At 49.8% G+C, this 26275-nt stretch overlaps 1 protein-coding gene across 4 annotated transcripts in view; it reads right to left on the bottom strand.

Annotated features, from left to right (window-relative positions):
* NBEAL2 (neurobeachin like 2) overlaps positions 1–26275 on the bottom strand; it is a 92863-nt gene that overhangs the window by 39578 nt on the left and 27010 nt on the right. For 2 of the 4 annotated variants that reach the window (XM_040431437.1, XM_040431438.1), the window contains exons 2-12: positions 12557–12645; positions 11468–11620; positions 10249–10330; positions 10043–10170; positions 9892–9974; positions 9628–9713; positions 7921–8221; positions 7283–7389; positions 5095–5178; positions 963–1046; positions 709–807 (exon numbers count right to left, since the gene is read on the bottom strand). In XM_040431437.1, the coding sequence (XP_040287371.1) occupies positions 709–807; positions 963–1046; positions 5095–5178; positions 7283–7389; positions 7921–8221; positions 9628–9713; positions 9892–9974; positions 10043–10170; positions 10249–10330; positions 11468–11620; positions 12557–12645 (1296 nt within the window). Of the gene's footprint in view, positions 1–708; positions 808–962; positions 1047–5094; positions 5179–7282; positions 7390–7920; positions 8222–9627; positions 9714–9891; positions 9975–10042; positions 10171–10248; positions 10331–11467; positions 11621–12556; positions 12646–15935; positions 16066–26275 lie in introns of those variants that run through there. The other 2 variants (XM_040431439.1, XM_040431440.1) reach the window with 2 other exon arrangements.

Raw genomic sequence — 26275 nt, 5'->3', positions numbered from 1 at the left:
TTACAGACCCCTCTGATCCCCTCTTACAGACCCCTCTGATCTCCTCTTACAGACCCTCTGATCCCCTCTTACAGACCTCTCTGATCTCCTCTTACAGACCCTCCTGATCCCCTCTTACAGACCCCTCTGATCCCCTCTTCCAGACCCCCCTGATCCCCTCTTACAGACCCTCCTGATCCCCTCTTACAGACCCTCCTGATCCCCTCTTACAGACCCTCCTGATCCCCTCTTACAGACCCTCCTGATCCCCTCTTACAGACCCTCCTGATCCCCTCTTACAGACCCTCCTGATCTCCTCTTACAGACCCTCCTGATCCCCTCTTACAGACCCTCCTGATCCCCTCTTACAGACCCCTCTGATCCCCTCTTACAGACCCTCCTGATCCCCTCTGTCCACCTTCAAACCCCTCTGGCAGTGTTTTATCTCCCATAATAATCTGCCACAGGGGAAGTCAGGAGACCTCGATAGAAATCATTATAGGCCCTTATAATTACAGGTTCCCAACAGTGGCCCCTTCTCCCCTTCCCATCTGAGACCCCAACCTTCAACCTTGCCCATTTTCCTCACCCTAATGTTGCAGCAGCTGTGGAGAGGAGAAGCCCCTGACCAACCCCATGAGAAAGGAGGATGGCGACAACAGGGAATCGGCCCCTGACAAGAAGGAACAGGGGATGCATTTCTGATACATATGGTGGATCAGTCCTCACCATGTTCAGTAACTGCTGGAGGAGACGCTTGGTGGGCTGGCTGCGGCTCTTCAGGACCTCGTACAGATGTGGATATCCAATCCGCTCCTTGAAGACCTCCTAAGAAGCAAAGAACAGATTATAAGTCCCCAGTGCAGGGCAGCAGCCGGAGTCCCCGGTGCAGGGCAACAGCGGGGGTCCCTGGTGCAGGGCAGTAGCAAGGGCCCACTCCAATCTTAACCACAAGGCAGACTACAGAGAAGAAGCTCCATCACCTTGGCGGAAGGAGAGTTCCTCATGATGGAGGTCAGGACTCCAATGGCATTAACGGTGATGGCGTCTGAATCGCTGTCGATCACCTGGAGAGAAAAGCACATGAAGAGTCAGCTGACACCACAACCAATGATGGGAACAGCCAATCACAAGCAACCGCAACCCCACGATGATTCCACAGAAAGACAGGAACAGGACAGCGCCACCGCCACCAGATCTAGCCACTAGAGGGCGCTCATAGACAGGAGGACTGTGCATCTGCACATACATAGACCCCACCGGCATCAGATCCAACCACTAGGGGAGGCTCATATACAGGAAGATTGTGTATCTGCACATACATAGATCCCATCATCACCAGCTCTAACCACTAGGGGGTGCCCATATAAATGGTGGACTGTGCATCTGCACATATATAGCTCCACCAGCATCAACCACTAGGCGGCACTTATATACAAGAGGACTGTGCATCTGCACATACATAGACCCCCCCCCACCACCACTACCAGATCCAGCCACTAGAGGGTGCTCATATTCAGGAGAACTGCATCTGAAGATATTTACAGTAGAGTCCACAAGCAGGAGGATAGAGATGAGTGAACTGATTCGTCAGCAGGACTTCTTCACCTGTGGGGGCTGTCCCCCCCCACCTGCTGAGAAAGCATTATGCCAGTGTTATCCAATACACTCCAGAACTGTAAGGGTTAGATAGCATCATAAATCAATATAATGCTATGAGACCCCCAGCAGCGCTGGTCTGCAACGCTCGTCTGCAAGGGGCCTAACAGTACTCCTCTTGCGCCCTCTGGTGGTGCTGCTCAGTCAGCACATATTTCTCTCCTGCACTGGGGAGAAAAAACTCTAAAAAGCAAACTTTTCTCCGGCTGGAGTGTGAAGCCGATGATAGAGTGGAGTTCACTAGAGCAGCCGGACAAAATTGGAATCTGAATTGTAATACAAAGACAATTGGACCTGGCACACGGCTACTACTGTTCTGCCCCCAAGACAGAGATGGCGGGATCTGGGGACAGGCGGGTGCACATCTGCTGCCAGGGATAATTAACTCCCGGGGGACAGATATTTTCCTGCTGATGTTCGTCGTCTCTTTCCATTCTATACGTGGCAGGCTAGACTGGAGGGCCCCCAGGGAGCATCACTCTTATCATCACTTCTTACCATACATTTGATTTTACTTCTAAGATATGAGGAGAAGTCATCGATAAGACAAAGCCTCTCCTGTGCTCCTCCAGACAAAAAACAGCCTTTTCTCTGCTCCTAACGTGCTTCTGTCTCCTGCGCTCCTTTCTAACGTGCTTCTGTCTCCTGCGCTCCTATCTAATGTGCTTCTGTCTCCTGCGCTCCTATCTAACGTGCTTCTGTCTCCTGCGCTCCTATCTAACGTGCTTCTGTCTCCTGCGCTCCTATCTAATGTGCTTCTGTCTCCTGCTCCCCTATCTAATGTGCTTCTGTCTCCTGCGCTCCTATCTAACGTGCTTCTGTCTCCTGCTCTCCTATCTAATGTGCTTCTGTCTCCTGCTCTCCTATCTAATGTGCTTCTTTCTCCTGCTCTCCTATCTAACGTGCTTCTGTCTCCTGCTCTCCTATCTAACGTGCTTCTGTCTCCTGCTCTCCTATCTAATGTGCTTCTGTCTCCTGCGCTCCTATCTAATGTGCTTCTGTCTCCTGCGCTCCTATCTAACGTGCTTCTGTCTCCTGCTCCCCTATCTAACGTGCTTCTGTCTCCTGCGCTCCTATCTAATGTGCTTCTGTCTCCTGCGCTCCTATCTAATGTGCTTCTGTCTCCTGCTCTCCTATCTAATGTGCTTCTGTCTCCTGCTCTCCTATCTAATGTGCTTCTGTCTCCTGCGCTCCTATCTAATGTGCTTCTGTCTCCTGCGCTCCTATCTAATGTGCTTCTGTCTCCTGCTCTCCTATCTAATGTGCTTCTGTCTCCTGCTCCCCTATCTAATGTGCTTCTGTCTCCTGCTCTCCTATCTAATGTTCTTCTGTCTCCTGCTCTCCTATCTAATGTGCTTCTGTCTCCTGCGCTCCTATCTAACGTGCTTCTGTCTCCTGCGCTCCTATCTAACGTGCTTCTGTCTCCTGCGCTCCTATCTAACGTGCTTCTGTCTCCTGCTCTCCTATCTAATGTGCTTCTGTCTCCTGCTCTCCTATCTAATGTGCTTCTGTCTCCTGCTCTCCTATCTAACATGCTTCTGTCTCCTGTCCTTATCTGCACACAAGCTCAGCAGTTTGTAGTCTCTTCTGCCTGGACAAGTTGCAACTGTCCAACACCTTTCATATTTAGCCATATTAGCATTAATGGGGATGTTGCTGTTGTCACTTGGTCACCAAAGGATCTCCGCTCCCTCCCTCTCTCAGCTCTTCCTGGCAGTCTTTTACCATGAGAGATCCTCCCTTTTCCCTTCCCTCTGAACAGAGGCATAATTGAATCTGCCTGTATAGTGTGGACCTGAGGCTCCTACCAATTACCGTGTATAATACTGGAAGCTTCATATTTGGCAGAGGGGTGACTGCTTCCCCTGCTCCCCCTTATAGCTATGCCGCTGGAATGCTGGGAGCTGATTGGTGAGGGAGGAAGCGATTACCGAGGTTACATTTCTGCCCAGACGATAATTATTGCCCAAATCAGCAACCCCCAAGATGTAAATCACAATCCAAGCATCACGCACATAGCAAAGCACAGGCAGCATGGTGTCAGGGGGGAGAAGCATATATAACGGGCGCCGCCTATCAATGCCAGGGTCACCTCTGCTCTATAGGGGCAGCAATACCTGGTGCTAAAAGGCAGAGGAGGAGAGGAGACCAGACAGGGAAAAAGAGCATCCCGAAGCAGGACAAGGGCCCTGGGCAGAGGACAGGGGCCCTAAACAATAGAAAAGGGTCCTAGGCAAATGAGGAGAGGGGCCCCGAACAAAGGAGAAGACGGACCACAGGTGAGAGAGAAAGAAGCTCCAGAGAGAGGAAAGGGACCCCGGGCTGGGAAGTAGAGGAGAGAGGCTCCAAGCAGATGAGAGAAACCCTGGGTAAAGGAGGAAAAAGGCCTTAGCGGAGAGGAGTTCCAGGCAGAGGAGGAGAGGAGTTCCAGGCAGAGGAGGAGAGGAGTTCCAGGCAGAGGAGGAGAGGAGTTCCAGGCAGAGGAGGAGAGGAGTTCCAGGCAGAGGAGGAGAGGAGTTCCAGGCAGAGGAGGGGCAGAGCTGCAGGTAGAGGAGGAGAGGAATCCCAGGCTAAGGCCTCTTGCACACGACTGTATGGCTTTCTCAGTATTTTGCGGTCCACAAAAAACGGATCCGCAAAAAATACGGATGACATCTGTGTGCATTCCGTTTTTTTGCGGAACGGAACAGCTGTCCCCTGATAGAACAGTACTATCCTTGTCCGTTATGCAGACAATAATAGAACATGTTCTTTCTTTGGAACGAAACGGAAAAACTGCAATACGGAAACTGAAGGTATACGGAGTACCTTCCATTTTTTTGCGGTCTGTATACGGAACGCAAAAAACGTAACGCAAAAGGAAAAAAAAAATGTTCGTGTGCAAGAGGCCTTAATCTGTCATGTGCAGCTTCCTTGACAACCACATACTAAGATCAGTAATTTGTCATGACCCGGAAAAAGAACCTGCATGTGACAAGCAGAGGGCGCCGCTCCCTGCCATTATCCCTCAGTACACAGACTCTGGTTCCTGGAGGTTTGAGGTGAGCAGACAGATCAGCAGGGAGAACCGGTCCGACCAGCTAATGAGGGAGGAGCAGACACAGCTGCAGAGTGACCATAACCTACAGGATCCTACTGAGGACTGCCACCCGACCGTGGCTGTGTACTACAGAGAAGATGACTGTGTATTGGGGGGGCTGTGACCCTGTCACTGTGTATTGGGGGGGCTGTGACCCTGTCACTGTGTATTGGGGGGGCTGTGACCCTGTCACTGTGTATTGGGGGGGCTGTGACCCTTCATCCATTGTAACGTCCCCGCTGGATGGTCTCCCACACAGAAACACCAATGTTGTGCCCCCGCTGACACCACGCCATTAATGAGGATGTATTAGCAGAAAGCAATGCAGCACAAAACGACAATTCACCGGGGGCCTCGGCTCCATGACCCAGTAATACCTTCATTATATCGTGCTCGGTTAGCAGCTGAGTGGTCAGATCACTCCCACTCTCCTCTGTCCGGTGACCACTGCTCAAATAAAGCTGTAAAAAGGTACATGCACACAGAGCTGTTAATAACACGAGGGGAGAAGGGGGCGCTACAGGAAGCACGACGGATGGGTGTCAGGACCGGACACAACTGGGCGACACATGGAGGAGCAGGGAAGGATAGAGGACAGAGGTGGAGCACTGGGTGTAGGGATCAGGCTGGGGTCCTGGTACATGGAGAACCATCAAAGGTTAGAGGAAAAAGGTGGAGCACTGGGAGTAGGGATCAGGCTGGGGTCCTGGTACATGGAAGATCTGGGAAGGTTGAAGGATGAGAGGTGGATCACTGGGTTAAGGGATCAGGCAGGGGTCCTGGTACATGGAGGAGCAGGGAAGGTTGCAGGACAGAGGTGGAGCACTAGGTCTAGGGATCAGGCAGGGGTCCTGGTACATGGAGGAGCAGGGAAGGTTGGAGGATGAGAGGTGGCGCACTGGGTTAAGGGATCAGGCTGAGGTCCTGGTACATGGAGGAGCAGGGAAGGTTGCAGGACAGAGGTGGAGCACTAGGTGTAGGGATCAGGTAGGGGTCCTGGAACACGGAGGAGCTGGGAAGGGTGGAGGATGAGAGGTGGCGCACTGGGTGTAGGGATCAGGTAGGGGTCCTGGTACATGAAGGAGCAGGGAAGGTTAGAGGAAAAAGGTGGAGCACTGGGAGTAGGGATCAGGCAGGGGATGCTGGTACATGGAAGATCTGGGAAGATTGAAGGATGAGAGGTGGATCACTGGGTTAAGGGATCAGGCAGGGGTCCTGGTACATGGAGCAGCAGGGAAGGTTGCAGGACAGAGGTCGATCACTGGGTGTAGGGATCAGGCTGGGGTCCTGGTACATGGAGCAGCAGGGAAGGTTGCAGGACAGAGGTGGAGCACTAGGTGTAGGGATCAGGTAGGGGTCCTGGTACATGGAGGAGCAGGGAAGGTTAGAGGAAAAAGGTGGAGCACTGGGAGTAGGGATCAGGCAGGGGATGCTGGTACATGGAAGATCTGGGAAGATTGAAGGATGAGAGGTGGATCACTGGGTTAAGGGATCAGGCAGGGGTCCTGGTACATGGAGCAGCAGGGAAGGTTGCAGGACAGAGGTCGATCACTGGGTGTAGGGATCAGGCTGGGGTCCTGGTACATGGAGCAGCAGGGAAGGTTGCAGGACAGAGGTGGAGCACTAGGTGTAGGGATCAGGCAGGGGTCCTGGTACATTGAGGAGCAGGGAAGGTTGCAGGACAGAGGTGGAGCACTAGGTGTAGGGATCAGGCAGGGGTCCTGGTACATGGAAGAGCTGGGAAGGTTGAAGGATGAGAGGTGGCGCACTGGGTGAAAGGATCAGGCAGGGGTCCTGGTACATGTAAAGCCATCAAAGGTTAGAGGACAGACGTGGAGCACTGGGTGTGGGGATGAGGCAGGAGATCCTGGTACCTGGAGGGCACAATATTTCGCTCCTTGGTTTCTGCTGCATCTATATACTGTAGCCCCATCAGCCTAAGGGAACTTTCACAGTAGTGTTTTTGTTTTCCGGCATTAAGTTCCAATACGGGCTCAATACCGGAAAAAAACGGATCAGTTTTATCCTAATGCATTCTGAATGGAGAGCGATCCGTTCAGGATGCATCAGTTCAGTCCCTCTTACGTTTTTTGGACGGAGAAAATACCGCAGCATGCTGCAGTTTTATCTCCGGACAAAAATACTGAACACTTACCGGATCCGCATTAATTTACATTGAAGTGTATTAGTGCCGGCAAAACCGATAAGTGTTCCGGCAAAACGAATCCGGCTTTTCGGATGCAAGAAAAAATTAATACCGGATCCGTTTTTCCAGATGACACCGGAGAGATGGATCCGGTATTGCAATGCATTTTTCAGACGGATTCGCATCCGGATCAGTCTGACAAATGCCACCAGTTTGCGTCCGGATTGCAGGCAGGCAGTTCTGCCGCAAGTGTGAAAGTACCCTAATAATTATGCATTTCCTTCACCTGGTGTGTCCTCTAGAGGGCGCTGTAACATAACAGACCCCCAGGCTCCAATCTCCAGGCCTAGAGATAGGGGATTCGGGGGTCCTCCGTAAGGCTACACGTTAGTGACCCCTCCCTCCACCGTAAGTTCTACCTTGCTGTTCTGGATCAGACGTATGATGTGCTCGAAGCAGTTGTTGCTGAGGAATATGGCCTGTAGGACGGGGCGGTCGCTGCAGTCCAGCATCTGAGGAATGGCGCCTAAAACCAAGAGGGTGAGAAGTCAGCGAGCGCCAGAGGGAGTGTCACCTCCACAGCGCAAGCGCCAAAGATATCCCAGACTCCCAAATGGCAAAGAGTTACTCATTATACAATGATAGTTATATAGTACTAGTTATACAATACTAGTTATACAACATTAGTATACAGCAATAGTTATACAATACTAGTTATAGAACGTTACATAGTACTAGTTAAACAATACTAGTTATATAGTACTAGTCATACGATACTAATTATACAGCACTAGTTATATAGCAATAGTTATAAGGTACTAATCATACATTATTAGTTACGCAGTACTAGTTATAGAGCAATGATTATAAGTTGTTGGTTATGCAGCACTACCTAAATAGTACTAGTTATACAGCAAGTTACCCGGCACTAGTTACACAGCACTGTGGCCGTTCAGCTTTCCCAGGCTTTGCCTATCTCGGTATGCAATGGCGGCCATATTGGTTGGCACCCAGCTTTCCCAGGACCCTGAAAAGACCTTAGTGAGGGATTACATACGGAGCATGTTGATGCGCAGGGCCAGCAGTCCTTCCTCCCAGTGTGGCCCCGGCGCTCTCTCTGCAGAAGACAGGGGCCGGTCGCAGTTGAGGACCTTGAAGTAGCAGTCGAGGATCTGCCTGATCTCCACCCGCCTCTGGCCGGGGCTGCTGCCGTGCAGGATGTGGATCATGGAGATGAGGCAGCCCAGCGCCAGTTTTAGCACCCGCGGGTCCCCCTCCTCCTGACCGACGCACCAGCTCTGCAGGACCAGCATCAGGACGTCCACGGAGGCCGGGGTGATGAGGAGCAGCGCGTTCGCCTGCAACAAAACCGACAAGACAGGGCCGTCATACGCAGCGCTGTCGCTACACAGCACTCACGGGCTTTATTATGTAGGCGTATTTATTACATAAGGCTGAACTGCAGCAAACGAGCCCATAGGTGTCGGCGCCTGCGCAGGAGGAGCATTCCTACTGATGGTCCAAGATATTACAGGTTTCTTATATAACTCTGCCATAATAATGGGGCACCTCCAGGAGCGTCCCCGGCTGCAGCACACACTGACAGGATTTCTGAGCCCCCCCCCCCCAGAAACGTCTATTTCCAGCACCTGCGGGGATTTCGCTATAATATCAGGGGATTTCCGCAGTCTTCACTCTTTTTATATTTTGGATTTCACCTTCGCTTGGTGCAGAGGCAGCCAGACATGACCTGGGGCCAGTCATATGTCTCACTTGGGGGGGCTTCACCTCTGGGCCCCGGTTATCTGTCCCCATGGGTAGGCAGCATCAGGGACACACTCCCCAACAGTACAGCAAATGCAAGCCTCCCCCGAAAGTGAGCGCTTTATGCCCGTTCCAGCCGTTTTAGGGCAGATTCACGGGGTGAATCATGGCGACGGGTGATTTTACTGCATATCTGCATAATCCATGTCTTCTACCTGCACGGATGTAAACACGCACGCCTATGAGCACTGGGGGTCCCCTGAGACCCTCATATCTTAACAGGACACATAGGGTGGGTTTACAAAGACAACAGCCCCTCTAATGGGGAGTAGTGCAAAAGTAAAACTGAGGTGTTGCCCATAACAACCAACAGCTCAGCTTTCATTTTCATAGCGACCAATCAGCATTCAGCTTGCATTTCTCTAGTGCAGATCAGAGAATAAAACTTGAGTTGCTATGGAAACCAAGGCAGAAAAAAATTAAAGCTGGGCTCTGGTTGGTTGGGTGAGAAAATGAGAGCTAGGCTCTGGTTGGTTGGGTGAGAAAATGAGAGCTAGGCTCTGGTTGGTTGGGTGAGAAAATGAGAGCTAGGCTCTGGTTGGTTGGGTGAGAAAATGAGAGCTAGGCTCTGGTTGGTTGGGTGAGAAAATGAGAGCTAGGCTCTGGTTGGTTGGGTGAGAAAATGAGAGCTAGGCTCTGGTTGGTTGGGTGAGAAAATGAGAGCTAGGCTCTGGTTGGTTGGGTGAGAAAATGAGAGCTAGGCTCTGGTTGGTTGGGTGAGAAAATGAGAGCTAGGCTCTGGTTGGTTGCTATGGGCAACAAGGCCACTTTTTCTCAGTTGCTCGAGGCCTAAAGCATTTGTTAACCAATCTGATTCCTACTTTCATTTCCGCAGTATAAGACCGCAGGTTTCAAGATGGCGGAAGACCGGACAGCAGCGAGCTATCCCACCGGCAAGAACCGCGAGCTCCTCACAGATTATTACATGGTGGTTCCTTACCTTAGAGCCGGTGATGATGGCACCAAACAGATGGACCAGACGTAATGTGACCAACTCAGAAAGGTTGTCCCCATTGTGAAAAGCGTCTGCAAAAAAAATAAAAAGTAAAAATAAATTACAAAAATCACAAAGAATAATAATAAAAAACACCCCGAAAGGCTCCCAAACTGAGCATCACAAGGAACCAGGCTGCGGCCTGTCCTCTGTCAGCCATTATCAGTCACAGTGACGCCGTACATTATAACGTTATAATACGCCGCTTACCTCGAAAGAAGGTGCAGAACTCTGGCGGCAGAGCCGCGGGCGAAAACTTATATTTACTCTTTTCTTTCGCGCTCACAATTTCCCTAAAAAAAAAAAAAAATTATAAAAGCAGCAATGAGGGCGATTCGCTGGACGCTGCCTCTCCACCTACCCTCCCAGCTGTCTCCTCCACGTCTGGTACGGATCGAAGAGACATTCGCACAGGTGCAGGGCGTAGACGGCGACGCTCTCCGTCAGGCCGTGCGGCTCTCGCTCCTCCTCTCGGGGCGGGCTCTTTAACTGAAGGCGGAAAACATGGAAATTATTTTGATGAAAAAGAAAAAATATATAAATATTGGGAATTTTTTTAATGTTCACCTTGTTGGTGGAAGCCGTCAGTAGATGAATGACCTCACATACGAAAACTGGTGTCCTCTCCTTTTCCACGTTTTCCAAATTTCTGCAAAAAACAAACAAAAAACAAGGCGTCAAGTCTTGGGTAATGGGGTTTAAATAGTACTGGAGTAAGATGCGCCAAATTACGAAGCGCAGCCATCAGCTCTAATCTGTTGGCTGTGGGTGGCTCCGCCCCTCCCACTAAGCACCACCCACTTAAAAATAAAAAAAAGTTGCAAAGGACGGAAGTTAAACGTTAAAAAAAATATAAAATAAAAAAAAGTCTTAAATTGTTGCACAAGATGAGGCTCGCTCAAAAGATGTGCACCTTTTGCACAGCAAATGCGGACGTGCATCCAACGATTTATAAAAATGGCAGCAGGAAATGCATTATGGGATACACCGAATCGTTGCCAGCGTTTAAAAATTCATTTCTAATGACAATTTGGCTCTCAAAGGGGTGTGGCTTGCTCTGGGGCTGGGTTTTATCAGAGGTGTGGTTGCTCTGGGGCGGGGTTTTGTTGCTCTGGGGTGGGGTTTTGTCAGGGGCGGGGCTTGTCAGCATATACAGTTCCCCCCCAAATATTCCCCGTTTATTGTCCTTACCCCATTGTCCACCCGTTAGAATAAAAGGCACTGTCCTCACGGATCTGGAACCGCAGGCACCCATACTTGACGTATAGAGTAAAATGTATGGGGCGGGGCTTGGATAAGACACTCCCCTTTCACAGGCTGGCACGCAGTATACAAGATGGAGGTCCAACCACAGAGACCAGCAGTATGGTGTCCATGGAGAGGAGGCTGCACAATGAGGTGAAGCAGAACCGCCCCCCCACCCCCAGGGAGGCACAGCGTAACTTGTTCCAAACGTCTCCCCTCTTTCCCGCCTGGCATGCAGCAGCCATGATGGGCTTGGTTGCCATGGTAACTGAAGGGTCCAGAACTCTAGCAGCGAGCAGAGGGAGGCAGCTGTCGCCCCCCGTCGTCTCCCATATCATTATATAACGCAGGCGGCGAGATATTTATAACTGGGATGACACTGCGCAGGAGAGGCGGCCATCACCCAGCTTTCCCGTGGCCTCGCGTTGAAGCGGCAGGGACACGGCTGCCGCAGAAGTCTGGGAAAGCTTAGTGACAGCAGCCATGCTGGATATCACCCAGCTTTCCCTGGGACAGAAGCCTCCACGACCATGCACCCTACCTGCTGATGATGATGAAGAACTTGAGGAGGAGGAGCGCCTGGTTCAAGCTCACGTCGGCCTTAATATCCTCCGCACACAGCCCAAGCTGCTGGCTCAGCACCTTCAGCACATCTCTGGGCAACACAGGGATCTCCGAGGAAGAGTCTTCAGGTCTGGAAGGAAAGAGCCTCCATGTTAAAGGGGCGTCACCCCCACAGCGCATCCATCATGGCTGAGCAGGTGAACACAGGCAGGGAGGAGGATAACCACCCACTGCCATATCCGCTGAGCAACCTCCACAATGCACTGCTCTCCAGTAACAGGAAAGCTCTGGATGTGACTAGAGTACAGGTGATGAAACAGCAGAACCATGACTGCAGCTCTGCGTGTGACTCAAGTACACAGCATGATGAAACAGTAGAACCGTGACTGCAGCTCTGGATGTAACTAGAATACAGGATGTGATGTAACAGCAGAACCGTGACTGCAGCTCTGGATGTGACTAGAATACACAACATGATGAAACAGTAGAACCATTACTGCAGCTCTGGTTGTACCTAGAGTTCAGGACGTGATGAAACAGCAGAACCATGACTGCAGTTCAGGATGTGATTAGAGCATAGGACATGACATAACAACAGAACTGACAGTGCAGCTTTAGATGTAACTGGAGTATAGGACATAAAGCAAGCAGGACTGTGCCTGCAGCTCTGGATGTGACTACAGTACGGGACATAATGAAACAGCAGAGCAATGACTGCAACTCTGGATGTGACTACAGTGCAGGACGTGATGAAACAGAACTGCGACTGCAGCTCTGGATGTAACTAGAGTACAGGACATGACATAACAGAACGGAGACTGCAGTTCTGGGTGTAACTGGAGTACAGAACACAATGTAGCGGCAGAACAATGACTGCAGCTCTGGATGTGACTAGATTACAGGACATGGTGTAAAAGCAGGACTGTGACTGCAGCTCTGGGTGTGACTGGTGTATAAGACGAGATATAATTCAGGATGAGTACAAGATCAGTAAAGCAGAGTATTTCCATTTCATGTGCAAGTCATCGGTAAGCGTGGTCCGCGGCGGCCACCCAGATTTCCGTACCTTCTTGGCTCCAGGGTGTTCACGGTGATGATCTTCTCAAAGTTTGTGACGAAAGCTTCCAACCATTGCTGCAGGTAATTCAGGTCTTTCTGCAAGAATAAAAGATGGAGTCAGATCAACCTCCCGAGTCGTCCTCCTCTGTCTGTGTCTGGGAAAGGTGGGTGACTGCCAACATGACAAGTTCTAAAGGCAGAGGGGTCGGACTGGCCATTCAGGCCTCGAGAAAAGATGGACGACAGCTGAGTGACCGCCAATATGGCCGCCAGCGACGTTTCTGCCTTGTGGCGCAGAGCAGCCATATCAGGGATCTGCCATTACTTACCAATCAGCTCTCACAGATCTCTAGGAAGGGACTATCACCCAGCTTTCCTAGAGACCTGAAAGACAAATACCGGCTCCAGCACCAAACAAGATGGCCGCCACTACTCAAACCAGTAGGAGCTGTCACCCCACACCAACCGCTGCAAACCTCTGTCGGTTATCATAAGAGATTTTGAAAGCTACTTTGGCAGCGACTAGAGAAAAAGTATAAACTGAAAAACAGTAAGCGACCTGGGAACACGGGAGGCTTCGAAGCTCCGAGGACGGAACCGTCATCGCAGCGACGCCCCCAGAAATACGATTTTTGGTGATGGTAAGTTGCATACATAAGTGATGCAAGGAGGAAATCCTGCGGCGGCCGCGCTCTTACTTCACTGCACTGATTTCCCATCTTATAGTGATTACAGACCGTTTCCCAGTCGGTGGGCGCTACGGTTCTGACTGCGTTTCGCAATATTTAAAAAGGTACACACACGCCTGGTCTAATCACAATCTGTTCAGAGACATCAAACTTGTGTGCACGCCTCCACATAGCTCGGCAGATAAGCCGTTCAGGAATCCGGTAAAGCCGGGTGTGGGAGCCATAAAGTCATCAGGCTGATCCCCCCCCCCCCCCCCCACCCATGACAGGAACGATCCGAGACATCTCGCCGTGTCAGCTCTTTTAAAAGGTCACCATTTTCCACTCGCAGAATTTGTGTTAATAGGTTAAGCAGAATCGCTCGCAGGCGCCAGTGACCTAATATCTCTGCACGCAGCGGATACGCGGGTCACCTGAGGCGTCACAGGGGGAGAGGCGAGGTACTGGCCCCAACTTCTGTATTTGTAAATTTAAAGGACAGGTCACTTCAGGTGTCACAGTAACATAGCTCCCAGCAGGACAGGAGAGAAAACAGAAGGTCATTTCCCTTTAAGACCAACTCTATGGACGCTGCCCCTGCTGAGAGCGCCCGCCCCTGCTGAGAGCGCCCGCCCCTGCTGAGAGCGCCCGCCCCTTTCTAGTGCTTGCCTTTGAGGAGTCAGCATTTTTCTATAGATGGATTTGAGGAGGTTAAGCAATGGCCCAAGACACCAGGCAATCAGCTGATATATTATATCACACGGCTCGTGCTGGGCGCCACGCAGTGGGCAGGATCCGTTATCAGCCGGGATCTGTCACCAGACACCATATCACAGCAACACTACTCGGCACTTTTGTTCCATTAGAGACGATCTTACAAAACGGTTTTATGTAAATGACGTTTAATCTTTGTATAGATGAAACATTCTAAAATACTTTGCGTTTCTATTTCTTGCAGTTTTTAAGATCTGTGCTTGCTGTCAGTGAATGAGAACACTCCTGTCCTATATTGAGAGGCAGCGATACTGTACACAGCTAGTCCTGAGAAGTGGATACAATGTATCACTCTGGGCAATGCTCTGTGATATAAACATCCCCCCCCCCCCCCCCCCCCCCGGACTCCAGACTGATACATTGTAACAAAGTATCTGTTCAGCTCACAGAGCATTGTCTGCACTGGACAGAAGTGAAATAACCCCTCCGCTGAGAGCAGGTCTCGCTATGTACGGGCATACTGCCTCTAAATATAAACAAGAGAGTGTTCTCATTCACTGACAGCAAGCAGAGATCTCTAAAATAGTTAGGAATCAAACCACAAAGTCTGCTAGGAAGTTGTAGAACTTTTCACCTATAACGAGATTACTCTTCATTTACAGAAAATGGAACCCCCCCACTCTCGGGGGTAAAACCCAGGGTCTGAGATCTGCCTCCGTTCCCCGATCATACAGCTGCAGAATTTTCTCTGGTGGATTTGAAATGAAGAAGCGTCCTGCCCAATCCCCTGTGGAAACCGAAGAGGATCGCCACACACGGATTAGCTCCATTTATTGGGATTCTCTCCACGGGGATTGCGGCACGACAAACTGCAAATCCGCAACAGAACCCCAGGGCCGACCTGGGAAAAACCAAGAACCAAACCCTTAAAGGAGTTAAATGGGATTAGCAGGAGCAATCTGCCTTGTTTCAGAGACAGCGCCCCTCTGGTCAATGGCTGTATCAGGTACTGCAACTCATCCCCATTCGGGTGATGCTGGTCTGTTACCAGGGTCGGCAGAGGCTTCAGTGGGGAGGGGTCATCAAGGAATTTAGTCAACTAAAGCCTTGAGGAGAAGTTGGAATTCATGATACCTCCTATAAACCACACAGAATATCGGGGGCACAGAGGGCGAGATATGTGCGGGCGCTATTACCAATGGAGAACGGATGTGTCTGCGACGAACCCCTCCCTCAGATGGGAGGCATCTATATCCTGCTAACAGTGCCTACCACTGCGGACCCCCAATAGCCCAGATCTCTTCTACTCGTACAGACTGATAGGAGGAAATCGCTCACAAAGCAATTCCCAAAACACAAGCAAAGGCTCATTAATAGCTTCTCATCATGGCTTCCCCGTCTGGACCCCAAAAATCTGATGGATCTAGATTCCAAATACTGATCTGGAAGACCCCTCGCCCCACCGGCATGTAACAAGTATGTGCCCCTCACCGATACAGTGTATACAATCTGGCACTGTAACAATGTATCATTCTGCTTGACGTCTACGTGTCGGACTCCGCTCCCTGACGCCATTTTTACTTTCTTATGGTCATCAAAAGACAACTAAGCGTCACTCTGGGAGAGGGGGGAGAAGGGGACGACAACTGACAGAAGTAAAACAATCAGGTGCCGACACATAAGTGAGTTACAAATTTCAAGCCGATTATTCCACATCGGTGTAAATATGTCAGGAGTGGACTATTCCTTTAAGTCGGCCATATTTGACAGCCTGGGGGGAAAAAAAATAATATCGCCTAAGGAGATATTCCCAAAAAAAGGTGAATCTCAGTAGGAGTCCAGGGATGGGCAGGCTTCTCACTATCAGTCTAATAAGGCCGCCATTACGCCCTTCGCTCTCTCACATCTTCAGCTCCGCTCGCCATTATAAACACAATGCGCCGTCAGTACGACCAGGCGCCGCTGTAACGAGTCGCCTCCATGGGATGCCTCGCTTTTAGTTACCTGCTCGGGGTGCAGCGTTACCATCCTAGCGGCCATGTTTGAAAGCACCATTTCTCCAAACCATGGGGGTCACAGAGCCGGAGGCACGAACCGAAGAACTGCCAGCGCTGAAGTGAGACACAGGAGCCTGTACCAAACGCCAGGAAATGCCGAGTCAAAGGAGTCAGCGCAACACTTCCTCTGCTATCTGTGCAACAAAACCACCACAAGTGAGCGCACCGCCGGCACCATGACAACCTGTGCCCCCCTCCGAAATACATAGGTCACACGTATCAATGGAAATAATCTACTGTCCCTTTAAAACTTAGTTTTTAATATATTTCAGTTTGCAATGCTTTGGTTTAAAGGGGCAGTCCCCCTCCAGGCATGCTCTCCTCATCCTCGGCCAGGGCCTCGTCTCGTACGTTCGCGGTCACATGGTTTTACACTACAGCTTCTCCGACAAAACATTCAGAAAAGGATTCCTCCGTTTTTACATGTCAGTGTGCCCACTAGGGGGAGCTCTATTCTAACACACTGGTGATGGATGTCGTCACATCAGTATCGGGCCGGTAGGGGGCACTACTGCTGCTCAGGGTCTCCATGCTTGTGACCACCCTGCAATCCATTAGGGGTGGTCAGCGCGCGTGCGCAGCCACCTTGTATCTGCCCTGCAGTGGTGACTGTGACCTGTGATGATGGAAATATGAATCCAGCCAGCAAAGGAGGCAACATGGAGAATCACAATACATTAGTAAATGTCTGGTACATGAGAAATGACACCCCCTTCATTTCCCACTAATGACTAATAATGGTGATAAAATCTGTACGACAAGAAGGGGCTCTACATACGTCACCTACACTGTTAGAACGCCTGGGATAAACTTAGTAAATGGCCTCCATCATCGGATCTGGGCGCAAAAGCGAAACTGAGCACTCAATTATACCAGACATGACATCTCTGCAAACTAGATGATCCGCATTATAACATGTCTTATACTCCAGTCACACTCAAAGCTTCATTCACAACTTCACTGCATCATCAAGTCTTATACTCCAATCACACCTAAAGCTTTATTCATAATTCTGCTGTCGCATCATATCTCATACTCCAGTCACATATCTACTGTCTTGTACCCCCATCATATCCAACGCTTTATTCACAATTCTGCAGCTACATATCTTATACTCCAGTCACACCAAAAGTTTTACTTTTAATTCTGCTGTTACATCATATCTTATATACTCATACCGCATCTGCATACACAATTCAACTGTAATGTCCTATATTGTACTCCAATCACATCCAAAGCTTCATTCACAAATCCGCCGTCTTATACCCCCATCACATCCAAAGCTTTATCTTCATACACAATTAAACTGTGACATTATACTCCAATCACATCCAAAGCTTCACTCACAATTCTACTATATAATGCATTATACTCCAGTCACCCCCAGAGCTCTTGTACATGTCTTATATACTGTATGTTGGTTAGTGGATTCCTATTTCCTTCTTGCCTTCTACTCCAGTCACAACCAGAGCTGTGCTCACAATTCTGCTGTTTCCCCTTGCCTGAACACTTAGCATCAATTGTGTAACCGTGACATCTCAGCTTCCACAATACCTGAAGTAACAGGAGCCCTAAGAACTGTAACTGCAGCTCTGGATGTGACTGGAGTATAAGTCAAGAACAATAATGAAAGCCACAAAAATGAGGAATCAAAAAGGACAGAAATGAGGTGAATATGGGAAGTGTTCATGGTGGCCACAGGAACAGCAACGCCTGACAGAGATGTGGTAATGAGACCACAGAGCAGAGGACGGGCTGCAGATCATAGGTGAGGACCTGTCAGAGGACGGGCTGCAGATCATAGGTGAGGACCTGTCAGAGGACGGGCTGCAGATCATAGGTGAGGACCTGTCAGAGGACGGGCTGCAGATCATAGGCGAGGACCTGTCAGAGGACGGGCTGCAGATCATAGGCGAGGACCTGTCGGAGGACGGGCTGCAGATCATAGGCGAGGACCTGTCGGAGGACGGGCTGCAGATCATAGGCGAGGACCTGTCGGAGGACGGGCTGCAGATCATAGGCGAGGACCTGTCGGAGGACGGGCTGCAGATCATAGGCGAGGACCTGTCGGAGGACGGGCTGCAGATCATAGGCGAGGACCTGTCGGAGGACGGGCTGCAGATCATAGGCGAGGACCTGTCAGAGGACGGGCTGCAGATCATAGGCGAGGACCTGTCAGAGGACGGGCTGCAGATCATAGGCGAGGACCTGTCAGAGGACGGGCTGCAGATCATAGGCGAGGACCTGTCAGAGGACGGGCTGCAGATCATAGGCGAGGACCTGTCAGAGGACGGGCTGCAGATCATAGGCGAGGACCTGTCAGAGGACGGGCTGCAGATCATAGGCGAGGACCTGTCAGAGGACGGGCTGCAGATCATAGGCGAGGACCTGTCAGAGGACGGGCTGCAGATCATAGGCGAGGACCTGTCAGAGGACGGGCTGCAGATCATAGGTGAGGACCTGTCAGAGGACGGGCTGCAGATCATAGGTGAGGACCTGTCAGAAATCCTGCATGTAATGGATGCACCGCAGCATAGACCTCTGATAGCGGTACTGTAATGAGCCTATACACCTCTGTGTCCATCACACCACCAGGCGGACTGAAGTAACAATGTAGGGTTTCATTTACTGACTGCAAGCAGAGTTCTTGAAAACCTTAACCTCATGCTTGCATTATGGCTGAACCAGTCCTATAGAGGAGAGCAGTCACAGCAGCGGTCTCTAACTTGTGGCTTGCCAGCTGTTGGGGAAACTACAGTCGTGGCCAAAAGTTTTGAGAATTAGATAAATATTGGAAATTGGAAAAGTTGCTGCTTAAGTTTTTATAATAGCAATTTGCATCTACTCCAGAATGTTATGAAGAGTGATCAGATGAATTGCATAGTCCTTCTTTGCCATGAAAATTAACTTAATCCCAAAAAAAACTTTCCACTGCATTTCATTGCTGTCATTAAAGGACCTGCTGAGATCATTTCAGTAATCGTCTTGTTAACTCAGGTGAGAATGTTGACGAGCACAAGGCTGGAGATCATTATGTCAGGCTGATTGGGTTAAAATGGCAGACTTGACATGTTAAAAGGAGGGTGATGCTTGAAATCATTGTTCTTCCATTGTTAACCATGGTGACCTGCAAAGAAACGCGTGCAGCCATCATTGCGTTGCATAAAAATGGCTTCACAGGCAAGGATATTGTGGCTACTAAGATTGCACCTCAATCAACAATTTATAGGATCATCAAGAACTTCAAGGAAAGAGGTTCAATTCTTGTTAAGAAGGCTTCAGGGCGTCCAAGAAAGTCCAGCAAGCGCCAGGATCGTCTCCTAAAGAGGATTCAGCTGCGGGATCGGAGTGCCACCAGTGCAGAGCTTGCTCAGGAATGGCAGCAGGCAGGTGTGAGCGCATCTGCACGCACAGTGAGGCCAAGACTTCTGGAAGATGGCCTGGTGTCAAGAAGGGCAGCAAAGAAGCCACTTCTCTCCAAAAACAACATCAGGGACAGATTGATCTTCTGCAGAAAGCTTGGTGAATGGACTGCTGCGGACCGGGGCAAAGTCATATTCTCCGATGAAGCCTCTTTCCGATTGTTTGGGGCATCTGGAAAAAGGCTTGTCTGGAGAAGAAAAGGTGAGCGCTACCATCAGTCCTGTGTCATGCCAACAGTAAAGCATCCTGAGACCATTCATGGTGGGGTTGCTTCTCATCCAAGGGAGTGGGCTCACTCACAATTTTGCCCAAAAACACAGCCATGAATAAAGAATGGCACCAAAACACCCTTCAACAGCAACTTCTTCCAACAACAACAGTTTGGTGAAGAACAATGCATTTTCCAGCACGATGGAGCACCGTGCCATAAGGCAAAAGTGATAACTAAGTGGCTCGGGGACCAAAACGTTGACATTTGGGTCCATGGCCTGGAAACTGCCCAGATCTTAATCCCATTGAGAACTTGTGGTCAATCCTCAAGAGGCGGGTGGACAAACAAAAACCCACTAATTCTGACAAACTCCAAGAAGTGATGATGAAAGAATGGGTTGCTATCAGTCAGGAATTGGCCCAGAAGGTGATTGAGAGCATGCCCAGTCGGATTGCAGAGGTCCGGAAAAAGAAGAGCCAACACTGCAAATACTGACTCTTTGCATAAGGCCTATTGCACACGACCGTATGGCTTTTTCAGTGTTTTGCAGTCCGTTTTTCACGGATCCGTTGTTCCGTTTTTTGTTTCCGTTGTGTTTCCGTTTTTCCGTATGGCATATACAGTATACAGTAATTACATAGATAAAATTGGGCTGGGCATAACATTTTCAATAGATGGTTCAGCAAAAAACGGAACGGAAACGGAAGACATATGGATGCATTTCCGTATGTGTTCCATTTTTTTTGCGGACCCATTGACTTATATGGAGCCACGGACCGTGATTTGCGGGCAATAATAGGACATGTTCTATGTTAAAACGGAACGGAAAAACAGAAATACGGAAACGGAATGCATACGGAGTACATTCCTTTTTTTTGCGGAACCATTGAAATGAATGGTTCCGTATACGGACCGTATACGGAACGCAAAAAACGGCCAGTAAATGGGAAAAAAAAACGGCCGTGTGCAGGAGGCCTAAATGTCATGTAATTGTCGATAAAAGCCTTTGAAACGTATGAAGTGCGTGTAATTATATTTCACTACATCACAGAAACAACTGAAACAAAGATCTAAAAGCAGTTTAGCAGAAAACTTTGTGAAAACTAATATTTGTGTCATTCTCAAAACTTTTGGCCACGACTGTACAACTCCCAGCATGCAGCTGGGATCAGGGGTCACTGACCTCAAAAAGCATCGTTCTTAATGCGACAGCGGAGCGCGGCAGGTCGGAGACTACCCTCAGACATGGCGGTCACCTGGATAGCCCCCGAGGCACCGAGGTGGCAGCGCGGTGCCTGATGTCCCCAACTCTGCACACTGCCCTATACGAGGACCTTACAGGAGTCCTCTGCAGCCTGGAACCAGTTAAACCTCCCAGTATAAACCCTAGACTTCCTTTATAAACACTTCTTACTATCCGCCCTCCGCTCTGTTTACAGAGCGGCTTAAAGGGCAACTCCATCCACAGCTGATATTAATCAGACCGCTGCCGGGGACAACCGCGGGTCACAATGGGGGGGGTCATTTTATAAAATCGACGTGACCAGACCCCTGACTTCATCTGGAGGACCCCTGCCATCATGCCTCAGGGCGGAGCTCTGGACTCATAGTCCATATACTGGGAGGAGCTTTCTTGTCAGCTCGCGGCTGCCACCTGCTGGCTGACGGATCACATAGTCACACCATAAAGCTAACATAGGGAGACACAGGCACGACTGACGCACCAAGCACCTCCAAAATATAGGTTATCTGTGATTTTCGGAGTGAATCGCGCGTGTCCCCCGGTACACGTACGCCCGCTGGAAGGCATGACGCATGCACATCCAGACACGACAGATCAGAACAGGAAGATCAGGTTCTGGCCTCTGGGCGTGCTTCCTCCTCTGCTCCGCATTCCCACAACCTGCAAGATCAAATCCACCGGAAATAAAACGGGCACAACCAGCGAATCCACGCGAGGAACCGGAAAAATAAAATAAAATATGGAGACAAAAAGTTTCCTTTTAAACTTTTTGCACTGTTATATCTTCCTTCGGCCTCTTGCACACGACCGTATGTCTATTTCAGTATTTTGCAGTCTGCAAAAAACGGATCTGCAAAAAATACGGATGACATCCGCGTGCATTCAGTTTTTTGCAGAACAGAAGATCTGGCCCCTGATAGAACAGTCCTATCCTTGTCCGTTATGCGGACAATAATAGGACATGTCCCATCTTTGAACAGAACGGAAATTCGGAAACGGAAGGCATACGGAGTACATTCCATTATTTTTTGCGGATCCATTGAAATGAATGGTTTCATATACGGTGCGTATACGGAACGAAAAAAACGGAACGAAAAAAAAAAAAGGCCTTACAGTGTGGGGGAGGATGTCACCTGTATCCGCCCGTACACCGGTGGGGGTCATTCAGCTGGCGCAGACGCCAACCCGTGGCGAATTCCAGTAGTCTGGCACATGTGCTAGTCCAGCGCCCCGCTCTTCTCGTGTCTGGACCCTCATCACACTTCCGGCCGGGACATTCACCACTGGCGGTCATTGTGTCCAGAATCGGTTTTTCCAGCTGCGTCGGAACATTCGTATTTCGGGTTCAAAAGGCGAAAAGACCAAATTTTACAGCGTTTTCTGCCAGTGATGCAGACAGTGCCCTCTGCTCGCCCCACTGGAATCCGCTGCCAGCGCGGCGTGTGGGAAGCGGCCGGTGTTGCCATGACGATGCCGAGTGCTGGCTTCGCGCCTTACGTACAAAGGGACCAAAAACAATGACCAAAACGGAGCAAATCCACCCGACGGTTAACCCCTTCTGCGCCGGAACAGGGTGCTGGGTGAAAAATCTACAAAGGTGCCCTTCAGTCAAACTGTTAAAAGTTCTGATCAGCTGTTTCTCGGAAAGCTGGGTGACAAGCAATATGGCCGCCATACGAGCGTCTATAGGGCGTTCCCAGTAGTGTATCTGCCCCTTTATGCTGTGATATGCTGATGGGGGGTGGGGGGGGGGGGCAATCAGGCCGCATTACCAGTTAGGGGTATTGGAAAGCTGGGTGACAACTCCTTTGGGGACGGCTGTGCCTTATGGGTCGCCATCCAGCTTTCCAAGGATCAGGTAAAAAAAAAAACATCCATTTAGGAATTTTTAGGAGTTTTATCAGTTCCTGGGAAAGCTGGATGCGGTGTCTGCCGCACAGCGCCATTCAGGACTCCAGGAAAGCTGGGAGGTAGATGCAATGTATGCACGGAGCTGTCCTGTGCGTCTCCTGTGGCCCCGCCCCCTGCGATGACGTCATCAAACCTGACACGATACATTGTATCAAATGACTCCTTCTTACCTGCAAAGAGATAATCTAAAATTAGGAGACTTGAGGTGAAGGGCCGCGGCTGACCATGGATATCATATATGTGCGCGCTCCGTTACCATGGAGAAGCATGGCTCTGCGTCGGAGCTGAACACATAAAACAGCAGCAGGGAACGGCGGCTCCCGACGTCCTCCAACTCCAGGAGGCAAATATCACTTTACCACTGCAGTTATCCAGCATTCTCAAGACCTCTGCTTCCTGTCAGTGGATAGAGACCACTACGTTTACATCCCAAGGCCACAAAAAGAGATGTTACACCTGGTGCAGGGCTAAGGGGGTGAAGCGTGACGCTGCCATGTGCAGAAACCCAGGGAGTGACCTGGGAGGCCAGCAGCATGCACAACACAGCGTCACAGTCCCGTCCGCAGTCGTCCCTTAAGGCCTCATGCACACGACCGTATTTTGTTTCCGTGTCCGTTCCGTTTTGGTTTTTTTGCGGATAGGATGCGGACCTATTCATTTTAATGGGTCCGGAAAAAACGCGGACAGCACACCGTGTGCTGTCCGCATCAGTATGTCCGTTCCGTTGCTCCGCCAAAAAAATAATGCATCTCCAATTTTTTTCTAGTTTGCGGACAAGGATAGGCATTATTACAATGGATCCGCAAAAAACACAGATCCGCAAAAAAAACAACTGATGCCATACGGAACGTCATCCGTTTTTTTTGCGGATCCGCAATTTGCGGCCCGCAAAACACATACGGTCGTGTGCATGAGGCCTAATACTGCAACATACGGCGGCTCTGCTGATAAAAGGGGATTTATGGAAAACGCTACTGGGGCCATTTATCAAACTGGTGCAAAGTAGAACTGGCCTAGTTGCCCAGAGCAACCAATCAGATTCCACCTGTCATTTTCCAAAGGAGCTGTGCAAAATGACGGGTGGAATCTGATTGGTTGCTATGGGCGATTAGGCCAGTTCTACTTTAAATGGCCCCATTGTGCGCAGTCTCTCCCTCCTGCGCAGTCACTGTGCGCAGTCTCTCCCTCCTGCGCAGTCACTGTGCGCAGTCTCTCCCTCCTGCGCAGTCACTGCGCGCGGTCTCTCCCTCCTGCGCAGATGAAGCGCAGATATCCGCAGCAGTTTCTGTCTCCTTAACACAGATCAGAGCAATTTCTAAGTACTCCCCCCCCCCCCTTCCCGGTCATTTCCAGTAGTACCCACAATGCACTGCACCAGCGTGCGCAGTGTTAATGATTGACAGAAGCGCCTACAAATATAAACAATTCTAAGCTGCCGGAGCAGCGCTCAATCTTAGGGGTGAACAGAGGTAAGGATAAAAGGGTAGGTAAATAGAGGTAGGGAGGAAGGAGGCCATTACTACACCACCAGCCTCTCCCCAAAATTATCCCAGAAAAGATAATGAAGACAGGTCATCATTATCAGATCAGCGGGGTCCGAGTCCCGGCACCCCCGCCGACCAGCTGAGATCACCGGAGATCCCGGCAACTGTCCAAGGACAGCGCCGTTCACTGTAAAGTGGCAGTGCTTGGTATTGCAGCTCAGCCCCATTGACAGGCCTGAGCAGCAACTAAGCCATGTGACCGATGTGCGGTGATGTCACTGGTCTAACAGCTGATCAGCGGGGGTCCCGGGTGTCACACCCCTGCAGATCCGATAGTGATGACCTGTCCTGAGGATACGTCATAAATATCTCTTCCCGGATGACCCCTATAAGGGCATCCTGCAGGACATGTGGGGGCGCTCACACATCCAGAACTCTGCCCGTTCACAGGAAAGCTGGGCGACAGCACCACTTATATGGACTGGTTTAATGGGTGAAATAACAGAAGAGCCTCGAAGCCTGTGTCCCTATGACTACACTTCTCCTCAGTGATGGCAGCTCAGAGTTATCAGGGGGACACCTGACCACAAGGCAACAAAGAGGGAGAGAAAGATAAAAAGCTACATAAACAGGTCGTCAGCTGCCAAAAGATAAGGGCACAAGGACACAACTGAAATTAGCCAGGATTATATTCCAGATCATGGGGAGTGCAGCTCTGAAGTATAATACAGGATGTAACTCAGAATCAGTACAGGATAAGTCATGTATGTACACAGTGACTGCACCAGCAGAATAGTGAGTGCAGCTCTGGAGTATAATACAGGATGTCACTCAGGATCAGTACAGGATAAGTAATGTAATGTATGTACACAGTGACTGCACCAGCAGAATAGTGAGTGCAGCTCTGGAGTATAATACAGGATGTAACTCAGGGTCAGTACAGGATAAGTAATGTACACAGTGACTGCACCAGCAGAATAGTGAGTGCAGCTCTGGAGTATAATACAGGATGTAACTCAGGATCAGTACAGGATAAGTAATGTATGTACACAGTGACTGCACTAGCAGAATAGTGAGTGCAGCTCTGGAGTATAATACAGGATGTAACTCAGGATCAGTACAGGATAAGTAATGTATGTACACAGTGACTGCACCAGCAGAATAGTGAGTGCAGCTCTGGAGTATAATACAGGATATAACTCAGGATCAGTACAGGATAAGTAATGTATGTACACAGTGACTGCACCAGCAGAATAGTGAGTGCAGCTCTGGAGTATAATACAGTATGTAACTCAGGATCAGTACAGGATAAGTAATGTATGTACACAGTGACTGCACCAGCAGAATAGTGAGTGCAGCTCTGGAGTATAATACAGGATAGGTAATTAAATGTATGTATACAGTGATTGTGAGCAGACATTAGAGATGAGAGAATTTCATATTTTGAAATTTGTTTGCGATTCGTTTACTGGTAAAAGCAGAATTGCGTTATGGATTCTGTTACCACGGACCATAACGCAATTCTATGATGGAATGCCTTTAGAGGACTCCCCCGCATAACGGAAACGGGACGGATCCATTTTGCAGCCCATAGAATTCTATTATGACGGAATGAATAACGTAATGCCTCTAAAGGCATTCCGTCTTAGAATTGCGTTATGGTCCGTGGTAACGGAATCCATAACGCAATTCAGCTTTTACCAGTAAACGAATCGCAAACGAATTTCATAAGCGGAAATTCTCTCATCTCTAGTAGACATAACACTCAAACCTACAGGTCACGCACTAGGGTCAGGACAGACATGACTGCTCTCCTCTCTACTGGTCGTGTCTGGTATTGCCGCACGGCTGCAATGAATTGAACACCAGACACAACCGATATACAGATGCGGTGCAGTTTTTAAAGACGTTTTTCTTATCACGGAGCCGCGTCTTCCTGAGTTGGCGGCACGTCTCATGCTGCAGGGACATGTTGTCATAGGAAATGGCCACTTCCTTCCCGGCTACTAAACTCA

This window comes from Bufo bufo, chromosome 5, assembly GCF_905171765.1.
Source record: "Bufo bufo chromosome 5, aBufBuf1.1, whole genome shotgun sequence".
Classification (NCBI taxonomy): Eukaryota; Metazoa; Chordata; class Amphibia; order Anura; family Bufonidae; genus Bufo; species Bufo bufo.
This window is presented reverse-complemented; position numbering and strand designations above follow the sequence as displayed.